The following is a 14,253-nucleotide window of genomic DNA, read 5'->3' as shown; positions in this document are numbered from 1 at the left end:
ATATATATATTTTACTGGTGACAAAAACAGATCGGTGGGCAGATGCCATAGTGAGGAGCTGAACCCTCTCACACCCACAATACTATAGTTGTACCATTGACCATCATTATTAAGACCACCACCAAGCTCAATTTAAATCTCAACCGGCAATGAGCAATAGGTCTAGTCTAATGGCTTCAATAATCATTTATTTTAGAAGGAATTCAAGCTCAGGATTGTGTAGTGACAGAACTTAATTTCCACCAACTCCCAATAATACTGAAGACCAACACAAATTATTAGGGGTGTCTGCTTTTGGAAAATGACCAATTTTGAATATTTTAATTCCCATTCTATACTATTTGCAGACAGTTTCTGCAAAGGGCTGTGACCCCCTTATAATTAATTTGCTTGTGCTCCTTCCTTCCCCGAAACCGGTGACACGGTGTTTCCGGCCTAGAAGAGAGTAGGTGTAACTTCTCAGGCATAGCAGTGAATCACCAGGCCTGAGCACTGTCACATGACCAAGAAAGTGCCATCATCTCTTCCCCATGTCTGGCACAGCTGATTTCAGTGCCATCTGTAACAGAAGAAAGAGTGGCGAAAGAGCACAGGCACAGTGAATATAAGGAAGTTAGAGGGCCTTTGTGAGACATTGTCACTTTGCTCCAAATGGGCAACTAGGTGGATCCCTTTGAGAACGTGCGTGCGCACGAAACGCGGTCAGGGGGAGCCAACGTGCTGACGTCACCCCACCGCGTCCATGTGATGGTACGGTGGCCATCTTTGTAAGTGCTTTTTATCCATTGATGATTTTATGCTCCAAGTGGTTGCTATTTTTTTAATAAAACATACTACACTATATGATACGGTCTCCGGGCTCGGTCTATGAGCTTGCCCTCTAGGAGGAATCTGTCAGGGCAGGGGCCGAGGAACGGACAGGCAGGCCTAACAATGTAACGCACTGGCTGACGACAACCACCACCCACAGACCGAAGTCCCTCAGGGCGCGGAGTCTAAGTCCAAGGCTGCCCTTCACCAGGGCCCCTGATGGTGGGGATGGACTTGACGCAGCCAGGAACCAGGTCGCGGCCCCCGAGACACCTCAGCTGCGGTAATGGCCGGCCGCTGCCAATGGCGTGTAGCTGGTGGAAGAGACAAAAAAGAGTAGTCAGACAAGCCTGGTCAACAACAACAGGACAAAACAGTACAGGACAGTAGACGAGAATCACAGGTCACGAGCCGGGTTCAGCAACAGAGGGTCAGATCAAAGGAGAATACAAAGAATAGTCGAGTCACAAGCCGAATCAGATACCAGGAGAGTCACGAGAGTCAGAACAGAGTAATAGCAACACAAAGACACAAGTGCAAAGAGCATGTGCGGGCCACAGGCTTATATGTCATCAGCCACACCCCTCTGGGGGATGGACCACAGAGACCTGAAGGCATAAAAGGATTCCCACCATGCACAGCAGAATCCAAGATGGACGCCAGCACATGGAGTAACATAACCTCAGGGAAAAGGCAGGACCTTGACAGTACCTCCTCCTCAAGGACCCCTCCCCCTCCGTGGCTCAACAAAAGGTTTCTGAGGAAAGCGGGTATGAAAAGCGCGGAGGAGGGCAGGAGCATGGACATCCGCGGAAGGAACCCAGGAACGCTCCTCGGGACCATAACCGCGCCAATGAACCAGGAACTGTAATCGACCGCGCACTAATCGAGAGTCCAGGATCCGGCTCACCTCATACTCCTCATGACCGTCAACCCGGACAGGACGGGGCCGAGGCAGAGAGGTAGTGAAGCGATTGCAGATCAGAGGTTTCAACAGGGAAACATGAAGGATATTGGAGATCCGCATCCCAGACGGAAGGGCAAGGGCATAGGCCACCGGATTCACTTTGCGGAGAATGCGGAAAGGACCGACAAAACGGGGAGCTAGTTTGGGCGTGGGCACCCGAAGATTGAGGTTGCGAGTAGACAACCACACCCGATCGCCGACCTGGTATGAAGGAGCGGGCAACCGTCTGCGATCAGCCTGGAACTTCTGGCGCTGAGCTGAGTCCCTCAAGGCCCTCTGGATCTGCCCCCATGAAGAACGCAGGGCAGCAAGATGGTTCTCCACAGCTGGAATGTCCTGTGGTGAGAACCTCTCAGGTAATACCGCGGGTTGGAACCCATAGTTGGCCATGAAGGGAGACATCCCGGAGGAGGAGTTGACCGCCGAGTTCCTGGCAAACTCTGCCCAAGGCAGGAGATCGGCCCAATCGTCCTGATGGTCTGAAATATAACACCGAAGGAATTGTTCTAAGGCCTGATTGGAACACTCCGCAGCCCCATTGGACTGCGGGTGGTAGGCTGAAGAAAAGGAGAGACTAATACCCAACTGAAGCCTACCTCACCCCTTGCTAACTTGCTGACCTCCTCCACTCTTCCTACCACTCCATCCCCCACAGCTATCTCCTCCTGTACCACTATCCCACCCCTTCTAGATTGTAAGCTCGAAAGAGCAGGGCCCTCGATCCCCTCATGTTTTGCATTGTATTGGTATTGTTCTGTCACATGTTCTGTCCCCCTTTGTAATGTACAGCGCTGAGTGAACTATTGGCGCTTTATAAATACTGTATAATAATAATAATAATAATAACTGGGAGCAGAAGGCGCGCCAGAATCTGGACACGAACTGACTCCTGCGGTCCGAGACAATCACCTTAGGCAACCCATGCAGGCGAAAAATCTCCCTGGAAAAGACCGTGGCCAGTTCTTGCGCTGTTGGTAATTTCCTGAGTGGAATGCAATGGCACATCTTGGAAAACCGATCGACGATCATGAGGAAGACCGTATGACCCCGAGACACCGGGAGGTCTACAATAAAGTCCATACCTAGATGTGACCAAGGACGCTCCCCATTGGGAATGGGTTGCAGAAGACCCAAAGGGAGATGCCGTGGAGACTTATTCTGGGCACAGATCGAACATGCCGCTACATAAGAGGCAATGTCGGCACGGAGGGTTGGCCACCAGAATAAGCGAGAGATGACCCAACACAGCTGGTTCTTCCCCGGATGCCCGGCAGTTTTGGCGTTATGGTAGGTACGCAGCAGGCGGGTGCGCAATCCCTCGGGTACGAAACATCTACCCTCCGGCTTCCCGGGAGGAGCATCAGTTTGAGCCACCAAAATCTACTCCCCAAGAGGAGAGGTCAGACTGGTGCGAATGGCAGCCAGGATCTGATCTGGAGGTATAAGTGAGATTGGCTCAGAGTCTTCCCTGGACAACTCAGAGTATTGCCGTGATAACGCATCAGCCCTGACATTCTTGGAACCAGGCAAATATGAAACCACATAGTTGAAGCGTGACAAGAACAGAGCCCATCTGGCCTGGCGGGGTGTCAATCTCTTGGCCTCCGAAAGATAATTCAGGTTCTTGTGATCGGTAAGAATGAGGACCGGAACCGCGGAACCCTCGAGCAGGTGCCTCCATTCCTTGAGAGCCAGAATGATGACCAACAACTCCCGATCTCCAATCTGGTAGTTGCACTCTGCAAAGGAAAGCTTCCTGGAGTAGAACCCGCAGGGAAGTAGGGGTCCATCGGGCGACCGACGCTGAGACAGGAGAGCCCCTACTCCCGTCTCGGAAGCATCAACCTCGAGGACGAAGGGCAACCCAGGATTGGGATGCGAAAGAATCGGAGCCGAAGCAAAGGCGGCTTTCAGAGCCTCGAAAGCTATGATGGCCTCGGATGGCCACTCGTGAGGGTTACTCCCCTTCTTGGTTAGGTCAGAGAGAGGCTTTGCCAATGTGGAGAAGTTCCTGATGAACTTCCGATAGTAGTTGGCAAAACCCAGAAAGCGCTGAATGGGCCGAAGACCATTGGGACGAGGCCACTGCAGAACCGCCGCAACCTTCTGAGGGTCCATGGAAAATCCCTCCGCGGAAATTATGTAGCCCAAAAAGGCAACTTGGGATCGATGGAACTCGCACTTCGAGTTTACAAAAGAGTCCGTTCTCACGCAATCGTTGCAGCACCTGCTTGACATCCTGGACATGGGACTCCATGGAGGTAGAGTAAACCAAGATGTCATCCAGGTAAACCACTACGCACTGCTGCAACAAATCACGAAGGACATCGTTTATGAATTCCTGAAAAACCGCGGGCGCCTTACACAATCCGAAGGGCATCACCAGGTATTCGTAGTGCCCGGTTCTGGTGTTAAACGTGGTCTTCCACTCATCCCCCTGTCTGATCCGTACGAGGTTGTACGCCGCCCTAAGGTCGAGTTTGGTAAAGACTGTTGCTCCCTTAAGGCGGTCGAACAACTCAGAAATCAAAGGAATTGGATATGCATTTTTAATGGTAATCCAATTGAGACCCCTATAATCGATGCAGGGCCTCATTTCCCCACCTTTCTTCTTTATGAAAAAAAAACCTGCTCCTGCTGGAGAAGTAGACTTACGAATGTGCCCCCGGGAAAGCGCATCCACAACGTACTCCTCCATGGCCTTATTCTCCGCAACCGAGAGAGGGTACACCCTGCCACGCGGAGGAGTGGCCCCGGGTTGCAAGGATATGGCGCAGTCGTAAGGACGATGCAGCGGTAAGGTACCAGCGCATACCTTATCAAACACGTCCCGGTACTCCCCATAGTTGGTGGGCAACGCAGAGTCCGAGGAGGCACACAATACCTTAACCGGCCCCCGGATGCACCCGGCCCCACACTGTGGAGACCATGAGAGAATCTCGGCTGTTTGCCAATTGAAGGTTGGATTGTGCCTCTGGAGCCAGGGATACCCCAAAACCACCGATTAGTGTGGGGAAGAAATCACCTGAAAACAGGCCAACTCCTTGTGAACAGCCCCAATGGCTACCTCTATCGGCAGAGACTCGTGGGTAACCTGCGGCGGTTGCAGGGGCCTGCCATCTATTGCTTCGAGAACCAATGGGGTAGCACGAGCCTGCAGGGGAATGGAGTGCTGTGCAGCAAACGAGCTGTCCAAGAACAACCCACCGGCCCCAGAGTCTACCAACGCCTGGGCCGTCACCGAGCCCTCCGTCCAAGAAAGGACCACGATGATCAGTGGCTTATCTTTGCGGAACGCCGGGGACGAGGAAACTCCACCCAAGATCTGTCCCCGACATGATCTCAGGTGCGAGCGTTTCCCGGACGGACCGGACAAGACTGCCGAAAGTGCCCACCGAGGCCACAGTACAGGCAGCGACCCTCCCGACGCCGAGCGGCCCGCTCTCCCTCGGAAAGGCGAGTAAACCCCAGCTGCATGGGTTCCCCACCAGACAAGCTATCCCCAGGAGGCGTGGGAGGAGAGGGAGGAACAGGTGGGACAGAAAACGCAGGTGCTAGTCGATTGGAAGGCCTCCGCAGGCATTCCTTGAGTGAAGGCCTCTCCCTGAGCCTGGTGTCAATCAGGATCAGGAAAGAGATGAGCTCCTCCAACACCACAGGCAGTTCCTTAGCTGCAATCTCGTCCTTCAATGTGTCAGAAAGACCATGGGAAAACGCAGCCACCAGAGCCTCATTGTTCCAACCGACCTCTGCCGCCAGGGTACGAAACTCTATAGCGTACTCGGCCACGGTCCGTGAACCCTGATGCATGGTCATGAGCAGCTTGGCCGCAGAGGCGGAACGAGCCGGTACGTCGAATACCCTACGGAAGGCATCGACAAAACCGGAAAAATCTTGAATCACCGGGTTGTTCCTCTCCCATAAGGGATTTTCCCAGGCCAAGGCCTTGTCTGAGAGTAGTGAAATTAGGAACCCCACCTTTGAACTCTCAGACGGAAAGGCGTGGGGTATTAATTCAAAATAAATACCCACCTGGTTGAGGAACCCACGACACTGACTCGGCTCACCCCCAAAGCGCTGTGGAAGAGGGGCAGAACCAGTCATACCTCTGGGCGCCGCTGATGCAGCCATCGAGGTGGTGGACGCAATAGGCGGAGAAGCAGCGGGAGAGACCACCGGAGTGACTACCGGCCTAATAGCAACAGGAGCAAGGTGTGCAGTGCGTGCAAGCAGAGTTTGCAATGCCTGAGCGAACTGATCCAACAGGTGATCCTGTTGATCGAGTCTGGCGACTAGCATTGGGAGCGAAGGCATGCCTGCACCGTCAGGGTTCATGGCACTTGTGTAATGTCAGGGCAGGGGCCGAGGAACGGACAGGCAGGCCTAACAATGTAACGCACTGGCTGACGACAACCACCACCCACAGACCGAAGTCCCTCAGGGCGCGGAGTCTAAGTCCCAGGCTGCCCTTCACCAGGGCCCCTGATGGTGGGGATGGACTTGACGCAGCCAGGAACCAGGTCGCGGCCCCCGAGAAACCTCAGCTGCGGTAATGGCCGCCGCCAATGGCGTGTAGCTGGTGGAAGAGACAAAAGAGTAGTCAGACAAGCCGGGTCAACAACAACAGGACAAAACAGTACAGGACAGCAGACGAGAATCACAGGTCACGAGCCGGGTTCAGCAACAGAGGGTCAGATCAAAGGAGAATACAAAGAATAGTCGAGTCACAAGCCGAATCAGATACCAGGAGAGTCACGAGAGTCAGAACAGAGTAATAGCAACACAAAGACACAAGTGCAAAGAGCATGTGCGGGCCACAGGCTTATATGTCATCAGCAACACCCCTCTGGGGGATGGACCACAGAGACCTGAAGGCATAAAAGGATTCCCACCATGCACAGCAGAATCCAAGATGGACGCCAGCACATGGAGTAACATAACCTCAGGGAAAAGGTAGGACCTTGACAGAATCCCTTTCCTTGGTTCACCATGGGTTGGAGATGGAGACTTTGCTACTCTACTCTTGATTGTTCATTTGGTGTATCACTGGCTTCTGGAGAGATCCCACCTTCAACTGGGTCAACAGCAGGAGGAACAAGCAGGAACACCCCTTGGTGTCATTCCACTCTGGGCTTGCTTGCTACTTACTTCTAGTGAGTGCATTATAGTGGAGGTGAAGTGCAAAAGTCACTACATTTTGATTATTTCATCACATCACTATTTTTGGGACTATTATAATATTTAGAGGATTTATATATTTTCATTTGTTATTTGTTATACCGTCCATTTTGTTTCTTCATTGGAATATTCACTATTCTCTCTTTTTTATGATGTTTCCTTTCTCTTTTACTAGGACACTGGTCATCATTGATTATAACACACATTCACAGTCAGATGATTGAAAGAAACTTTGGCTGCTACGAGTGACTGCATTGCTCCATGCCTTGTAAACTAGCCCTGGGAAGGAGAGAAGTGTCAAGGATATTATTATCTTATTAAGTTTAATTCCATGCTTTTGCCTTCGCGGATCCACTTCTCAGTTTGTAACATTCCACTTTACAACGTTCCTTAGCTCATCCAATTAAGATATTAAACCTCTGGTATCCCTTGTTCCAACACCACTTAAAGATTTATTGCTATATGAAGAACACCTAAATAATTGCATGGTAGGAATAATCAAAACACCGCAAACAAGGAAAGCTTTCATTACGATACAGATTTCTTACTTTTTAAAGGGTTTTTTTTTTTATATTTGTATACACACACACACAATGTGCTTATACATTCTATCCTACACTAAGGCGGTTCTTTTTTTTGGGAGTGGAAGGGGATGGTCTATAGAACATGAATTGTAGCTCATGTGCAATTTATATGAATACGAGTGATAAACAGCAGATCCAGATCCACACAACACCATCACATCTAATTTGTTGCATTAGTTACGGCTCATCACATGAATAACTGCCTATCATGCTTTCCCCATTATTAGTAATAAATCGTAGTTGGGAAGAATGGTAACGAGGCCTTAGGTGTGATGCAACTCTGCTGAAAATCTCTATCAACGATTAAAGGAAACCCTTCCTTTAGAGAAATTCCCAACCTCTCATAGTTAACCACCTTGAAAGTGCTAGTTGCCTGGCTGTCAAGCTTCAGTACTTAAATTCACTAACCTGGAACACGTATGCAGTGGTCAGGATCGGCAATAGATCAGCAATAGCAGCTCATACAGTTCTTGGAAAATTGCAAAATAGGGAAAAATCCCTGTAGCGCTATATTTTTATTTAGTGCAACACAGTGGCTTAGCACATTCGCCTGAAAGTACTAGGACCATTGGTCCAAACCCAAAAACCGCGGCACTATCTGTCTGGAGTTTACATGTTCTCCCTGTGCCTGCGTAGGTCTTTGTTAAGGAACTCAGGTTTCCTCCCACACTCCAAAGACATGCTGGTAGGATATTTGGCTCATCTAAATTGGCCCTAGTATGTATATGTATGAATGTGAGTTAGGGATCTTAGATTATAAGTCCTTTGAGGACAGGGACTGATGTGAATGTACAATATATAAATACAGTATGCACAGCTCTGCATAAATTGTTGATGCTATAAGTAACTATAATTAAAAATAAATATATATTTATTCAAATTTCAAAAAAAGTTACGGAAAAGCATCAAGGCAGTGTCAGTTTTCACACTTGTCATGTTGGATGATAGAAAGGAAAATAGAGAGGCTTGATAAGATACTAGAACTGAAAAAATTAGTAAAAACTCATCCTGATAATGCAATATCCAGTTATCGATTGGCCTTAAAGGACAGCCTGAGCCTTTAGGAGGCATCGGTCTTAATTAAAGAAACTAGCTTTACACTCAAACCTTTTCTGGAAATATTTAGGCATTTTACTATGCTGAAACATAAGGGTTAATTTACAGACAAAACATACCACATTAAATTGGGGATACTTACATGGCATGAAGATGGAAGGAAACTATTGACCCGTGATATGCTCCACATCCCCTCAAGGTATTGCTGGGCCTGTATGGTCACTGAACTCAAAGCCCCACCAAGGCCACTGGGGCCTACCGTCACTTGCACACTGGAACTCGGGAAATTCCCCTGCCCTTGGGGCCATCCAAGTCCTTTTTTTCTCTCTGTTCCCGAGAAAATATTCGTGGATTTTCCAGACTGTCTACCCACCTGCCCTGCAATCATCAGGAATTCCTTCTGCGAGGACACGGTCACCACATTCTGGGGCGAGAGCCTGGGGAGGACAGTGGCCACGGGAACTGAACTTTTGGGCCGATCCAGAAGATCTGGCAAGCACCCAGCCTGATTGATGGTTTGGATCATCTGCACGGCTTCCTGCTTGAGCTGATTCAGGTGAGTGGCGCAGACGTCACACCGGCTCTCCCCTTCATTCCTGCTTTTCTGCAGATAGTCAGGCACTTGGAGCTTGTCGAAAATTAAAGCTGAAAACTGGGCATTCTGAAAAGAGAAGATAACAATTATTGAGCTTTGAAAAAAAAAAAAAATGAGAATGGCTGTTGAATATAAAATTACATGATTACATTATGGAAGGGTGCAGTCTAACTGAATCCCTCTTATATTGCTCAGGAATTTCAACAGCAACATTTCACCACTGATGATTTTGGTTGAGAATAAATACAGTCATGTCTGTTAATCTTCCCAACAGTGCATGAATCTTCCTGCTAGATTTCATATAATTTAAACACATTTTTAAGAACATCAAGCCACAGCAGGACCCTCTTGTATGGAAGCAGATGGGCTATGCTGGAAACATGGGTGCAAAGAACTTGGCATCAGGCAGAAGGCCAAGTGATGCATTCATCTGATTTTGTAAACATGAATGGATTACAGATGTCCACTCCCAAATCTCCAAACTGTCCATTCAGAAGGACCATTCCTCTTTTGGGACCAATGCTCTTGGTCCCTTTTCCTTCCTCAGTTGTATAGCTTTGGTTTGATGCCCAGTAGTGCCCCAACATCTCAGATGTGCCCCAACTAACCCGGAGATGTTACAACCTCAGGTTCTTACTCTTTTCGCAAGGGGACCTAGCTCTTGAAATAACCAAGTGAAAGTACCATACCCCAGAGGAACCCCCCAGTTTTGAAACATCAGGTATTCAATAATCCCACAAAGACCCCCTTACCTGCCTAGATAGTGTGATCATTTTTTTTTTTTTAATCTCCTCACAGCCATTGGCTCACAATGAACAGTGTAAGTGGATGAAGAGACTTCCTCTTCATTTGAACATTCTGGAATGAATATCCAGCAGCCTTCAATGGAACAACCCTTGCAGCTCCACCCTGCCCATCTAACCTTCAACCACCAGTCCGATGAGACTGTCACCCCTTCACCATTAAACTCATATTTTTTTTTTAACCCTTTTCTGACCTTTTCCTCCATCCATTTGCTCCTCTCAACTCATTTTCTGAGAAACTTGCAAGGTACAGTTTACTAATAACCCTTCTTCTACAGTTTTACAGGTAATGCTATATTTTTTTTCAGCCAGTTATGTTGCTTTGTGAAGCTTACTGTTGATAGTTTAAAAATACAAGTTAAGCTTTAATCTAGCATATCACGTAGCAAGGGCCAGCATTGATGGGCTTTTGTATGTGTCGGAACGTTTTTTCTCCCCTACAGGTCTACAGAAATGCAAAAACAAATTATAGCATGTAAACTGCATATCACAAGCACCTGCAATAAAGTCTGAATTATTTCACAATCTTGTAGCATTTGCCAATCAAATTTGATCAAGAATGGGTCCCAACTAATACAGAAACAAACCCCATCTACCAGAAAAAAAAAAGAAAAATGTAAACATTACATCAAGTTTCAGATGCTTAAACTAGCTAGTAGATAGTTTCACAAATGCTCTGACCAGAAAAGGATCCACCTGTTAGTCCATCTGCTACAGAGATTATTTAAACTGACAAACCCGCAACAATCACTGTTGTCAAAATGAAGACAACCTTTTGCATGCCAATGACAGCTGATTGCACCACTCACCTAATGTTGGTTCAATGAGGAGAAGGCAAAGAGATGCAGCCTATAAGCAGCTTGGGTTACTGGTAAAAGACACAAACTCATCCTTTAGCCATCTCTTGATTTAAACTGTCCAAATAGCACAGCAGCAAGTATGTAAGCAAAGCCATTGAAAATGTTCTCCCATTGATTTCTGCACTCTAGGCAAAATATTTTCTATACATTTAAAAATTAAGGGTTAGTTCGCTCAGACCTTACATCTAACCTAGCATCTAAATTCCAATTCTTGCCTGTCAGCCTTTCCTATTAATTAACTGAACAATCCATTGACTTTACATTCACAAAATCTATTGTTTTAAACATTTTAAGTGACGACCCATGTTCATCAGTTTCAAGGCAGGACACATACAGTATTGTAGCTACTTAGAAGATCTATCACTTTGCAGCTGTCCTAAAATATACCATTTTCTCTACCTTATACCCTTTAAAGGCACGATCACCAGATATTTCTAGTAAAAGCTGCAGATTTATCATTTGGTTTGCATCATTATTAAATTTGCCTCTTTTTTTACATTGAAAAAGTTTATTAAAGCAATTGTAAGTATAATACAGTAATACAATAGAACAGCAACTGAACAAACATAAATGACATGCTGTCATTATACAGACCAGCAACAAAATATATCAATGGTGGAGCCAATGAAGAAAAATGTAGACTATTGGTGAGTGGAGACATTGGGGTATTTAACCATGCCTCTTTAAGTCATGCTCAAAATTTAGCACAATATAGTCATGCCTACATTTTGCTGGAACATGCCAAGATTCCCATCGTCAAGTTGCCAAGGTTCCCATCTAAAGCTGAGAGATATCCTATAAGTTATGCATAAAATAAAATAGTTCAGGGCTCATTAACATGACTGCATTGCAGTAATGCATGTCTTTACTGCACATTACTACAATGCACAGGTATAGGTGCATTACATTTTTATTTATTCTGAATAGCACCCCAATGCATTTATAAATCAAGTAGAAATGCACATTTGATATAACATTCCACAATGCATAGATGTGAATACTTTGTCCATTGCAGTGTTGTGTGTTGCTAAAACTAATGCAGGTATTTAGAGGATAATCAGCCGGCAACGTGAATCATTCAAATGCGCTTGTGTTCGTTAATGCACTGCAATAGTGCAGGTGAGGCCTTAGAGATCATGATTTAAAAGACCCATTAGCATCTCATGCGAAATCCAGAACAGAAAACATATCCATGCCATGGCACTCCATCCACCCTTCCTTGGAAAAGAGCTGCTGACACTTACATACTTCACACTCTGCTGCCATAGACCACACATTCCAAAAAACAATTTGAACCCATGTCATACATTAATAGCTGGGATGGCTATTGACGGATTTATATGTTCTGCATTCACATGTAAAATATCCCAGATAAGCCCTCTGATCTCCTGGCTGGGTTCAGTCAGCATTTTACATGTCTGCTATATGTCAGCTCAAAATAATCCAAGCATCAGAATTCTGTCTTGTGTGTTGGAATTTTCATTGGCTATTTGCAGGAGGGCATTTAAAACAGCAAAGTGGCTTTTATAAGCGTTGGGTTTTTGGAGTTCTCCTGCTGCTTGTTGAAGGAGCAGCTGTTTGTAGAGGACCTACCCAATGTGCCTGAGCACCTGGCCAGCAAGCGGTTGTGAAGGTTAAACTAAAACACGTCACGGGTCGTCCTAGAGTGAATAACTCACCAGACTTTAAAGGGATGACCTGCACCATTAAAAATGGTTTTATTATCGTACAGCAAACTTTTCTTTCACACAGGCCCCTCCTGAGGGGAACAAAGATTACCAGAGAGGAAATATTTTTGCTGCAAGGAAGGATGTACAGTATAAAGGCAAGGCTACATTCACACGTCTATAAATCCTCCATAATCCTAGAGGTGACCAAATAAACAGACGATTCAAGCTGCGCAGAGAGTTTTCATGGCCACCCACATTTCACTTTTATAGGGCGGTCACATAACACAGAATAGGGGCGTGCAGTGATAGTTTGCTACACAGACAGACCTACAGTATCAACACATAAAAAGAAGAAAATACCAACAGTTTTTTTTACTATTTGTAAACTCCAAGCAAATAGCTAAATATGCAGGAAAAAATTGTAGACATACAGGGGGATATTTACTAAAACTGCTGCATGGTGCAAAATCTGGTGCAGTTCTGCATTGAAACCAATCAGCTTCCAGGTTTTATTGTTAAAGCTTAATTGAACAAAGCTGAAGTTAGAAGCTGATTGGCTACCATGCAGAGCTGCACCAGATTCTGAGTTCTCCAGTTTTAGTAAATCTCCCCAACAGTATATCTAGCCATACGGCAACCTTCAAAAGACTTCAAAGTCTTTAAAATTCATACCTCTGCATGTCTACAAAGGTGACACCACTATTCCCTGGTTCACTTTTGCAGCTTCCTGTGTCACCTCCCCTGTTGTAGCCCCAAGCCTCTTTGGAAATATGAACCAGCATTAACACACACATACTACTGATGCTAGGACATTATGGAGTCATCTTGCTAGTCATGCAGGGTGGCAGAAGTGTCCAGCACAAGACAGATTAAACCAGAGGTTTCCAACCTGCAGCCCAAGATGGCTATGAATGCGGCCCAACACAAAATAGTATTATTATTACAGACTTGTATAGTGCTGTCAATTTACGCAGCGCTTTACATATATTGTACATTCATATCAGTCCCAAGTCCTCAAGTACAATCTAAGGCGTACAATCTAAGGTCCCTAATATATTCATACATACAATTGCTAGGGCCAATTTAGACAGGGTCCAATTAACCTACCAACATGTCTTTGGAGTTTTGGAGGAAACTGGAGTACCTGGAGGAAACCCACACAGGCACAGGGAGAACATGCAAACTCCAGGCAGGTAGTGTTGTGGTTGGCATGCGAACCAACGACCCTAGTCCTGCCAGGCGGAACTGCTAACCATTTTTGGGGGGGAACTTCTTGTAAAAACGCATTTAAACTTGAACGCATACGGTAAAAATTTGTCATGGTCTCTTTACTGGACTTTTAGAAGTTTTATCTTTTCAAAGAAAAATCTCCCACTCTTCACAATCCCGCTTTATCCATGTCATCAGTTTTCAGCAGCACCTTTTTTTGCAACTATTTTCAAGGATGAAGCACACAAAGGGTAAACAAACCAAAATACAACCAAAATATCTCACGGGCATTTTAAAAATTCATTGAGAATTACTACTGCATCCATCAAACCAGATATTGATGCCTTAGTTTATCAAAATAGTGTCAAATATCGCACAAGTTTTATACTGCCCTCTTTTGCTTTATAATAAAAACATTTTGAAAAAAAAAAGTTTTATTGCTCCGATTGGTACTTGTGATCTGCCCAATTTTTTCTGCTCATCAGCTATCCTTATTGTTAGTGTACTTTATGTGTGGCCCA

The 14,253-nt window shown here is 46.1% G+C and overlaps 1 protein-coding gene across 3 annotated transcripts in view; it reads right to left on the bottom strand.

Moving 5' to 3' along the window:
* Positions 1 to 14,253, bottom strand: part of KIF26A (kinesin family member 26A) — a 213,236-nt gene that overhangs the window by 107,392 nt on the left and 91,591 nt on the right. For 2 of the 3 annotated variants that reach the window (XM_089680288.1, XM_089680289.1), the window contains exon 3: positions 8,738 to 9,256. In XM_089680288.1, coding sequence (XP_089536414.1) covers positions 8,738 to 9,256 — 519 coding nt within the window. The remainder of the gene's footprint in view (positions 1 to 8,737; positions 9,257 to 14,253) is intronic. The other variant, XM_089680291.1, reaches the window with a different exon arrangement.

The sequence above is a fragment of the Staurois parvus genome, unplaced genomic scaffold (genome assembly GCF_062004578.1).
Source record: "Staurois parvus isolate SC_StPar_1 unplaced genomic scaffold, SC_StPar_1.0 ptg000239l, whole genome shotgun sequence".
NCBI classification, from domain to species: Eukaryota; Metazoa; Chordata; class Amphibia; order Anura; family Ranidae; genus Staurois; species Staurois parvus.
The sequence above is the reverse complement of the archived record's forward strand: the minus strand, read 5'-3'. Positions and strand labels throughout refer to the sequence as shown.